The following is a 1,332-nucleotide window of genomic DNA, read 5'->3' as shown; positions in this document are numbered from 1 at the left end:
TGCCCGGGCTGGCTTTGAACCATGATCCTCAGATCTCAGCCTCCTCAGTAGTTAGGATTATAGGAGTCAGCCACTGGCGCCTGGCCTATAAACAGTCTTTTAAAAAGATTTCTTTTCACTTCCTGTAACCATTAGAGATGTGTTATATGTGTATATTTACCTTGTGGATCAAGAACAAGTTTATAGGAGGCAGTATGAGTTTCCTCAATGGAAAGAGAGCTAGACAAACAAGAGCTCTCATTTGCTTCTTCTACTGCAAAGGGTTCTATCAGTTCTGTGAGGACTGAGGTCAAAAATCCTACAGGCTTCTTATGCCGCAGTACCTTCTTTATGGCAGCTACTCCAGATTTACTAAAAACAAACCAACAAGACACTAAACAATTTGCATATTCAAATGATTTAACTGAACCGGTTTATAACACATGCAATTTACAAATAAGATATACCATTCTAGGCATATAAGCACTTGATCATTTATTCAAACTAATTGTCAATAACATGATAACTACAGTTTTGTACCTCAAAATTAGTATAGATTTATATTTTTCTTCCTTCCTTCCTTTATTCCTTCCCTGCTTCCTTCCTTGATTCTTTTTTGCTCTCCTTCCTTCCTTCCTTCCTTCCTTCTGTCCTTCCTTTCTTCCTTCCTTCCTTCATTTCCCTCCCTTCCCCTCCCCTCCCTCCCTCCTTCCTTCCTTCCTTTCTTCTTTCCTTCCTTCCTTCCTTCTTTCCTTTGTTCTTTTGTAGTGCTTGGGCTTGTATCTGGGCCCTAAGAAATGGAAAAACAAGTGTTTTACCAGTGAGCCAACAAAGCATTAATAAGACAACTTTTTTGTTTGGTTCAAGATTGGGATTTGAACTCACTATCTGACACTTTTGGTCACTGGCTGGCACTCTACCACCTAAGCTATGCCTCCAACCCCTAATAAGACATTTTGATGAGAAACACACAAAACAAAACAAATCTTAGTCTAATGTTTTCTATCTGAAGATGCTGAAAGCTAGTTTTCCCATTCATCCCTCTTAACTGCAGCTTTATTTGTGACCATGTAATAAAGGCCAGAGTTTTTTTTTTAAGTTTAAACTTTAAGTTTTGGATTGGAACTCAGGGCCTTACCCTCACATTCAGCTTTTTCCTTCTAGGCTGGCGCTCTACTCCTTGAACCACAGCTCTGCTTCCCACTATGTGGTAGTTAACTGCAGTTAAGAGTCTCACAGATATTCTTACTGCAGCTGGCTTCAATCCTTGATCTTTAGTCTCTTTTGTAGTTAGGATTACAGTCATGAGCCGCCACCACCCAGATAAAGTTTAAACTTTCTTTCTTTCTTTTT

General features: G+C 39.3%; 1 protein-coding gene across 1 annotated transcript in view; it reads right to left on the bottom strand.

The window, feature by feature from the left end:
• The window catches only part of Catsperb (catsper channel auxiliary subunit beta), a 70,521-nt gene that overhangs the window by 14,204 nt on the left and 54,985 nt on the right, over positions 1-1,332 (bottom strand). Inside the window, exon 17 of the mRNA XM_013013329.1 lies at positions 161-351. Coding sequence (XP_012868783.1) covers positions 161-351 — 191 coding nt within the window. The remainder of the gene's footprint in view (positions 1-160; positions 352-1,332) is intronic.

This window comes from Dipodomys ordii, unplaced genomic scaffold (assembly GCF_000151885.1).
Source record: "Dipodomys ordii isolate 6190 unplaced genomic scaffold, Dord_2.0 Scaffold2, whole genome shotgun sequence".
Lineage (NCBI taxonomy): Eukaryota > Metazoa > Chordata > Mammalia > Rodentia > Heteromyidae > Dipodomys > Dipodomys ordii.
This window is presented reverse-complemented; position numbering and strand designations above follow the sequence as displayed.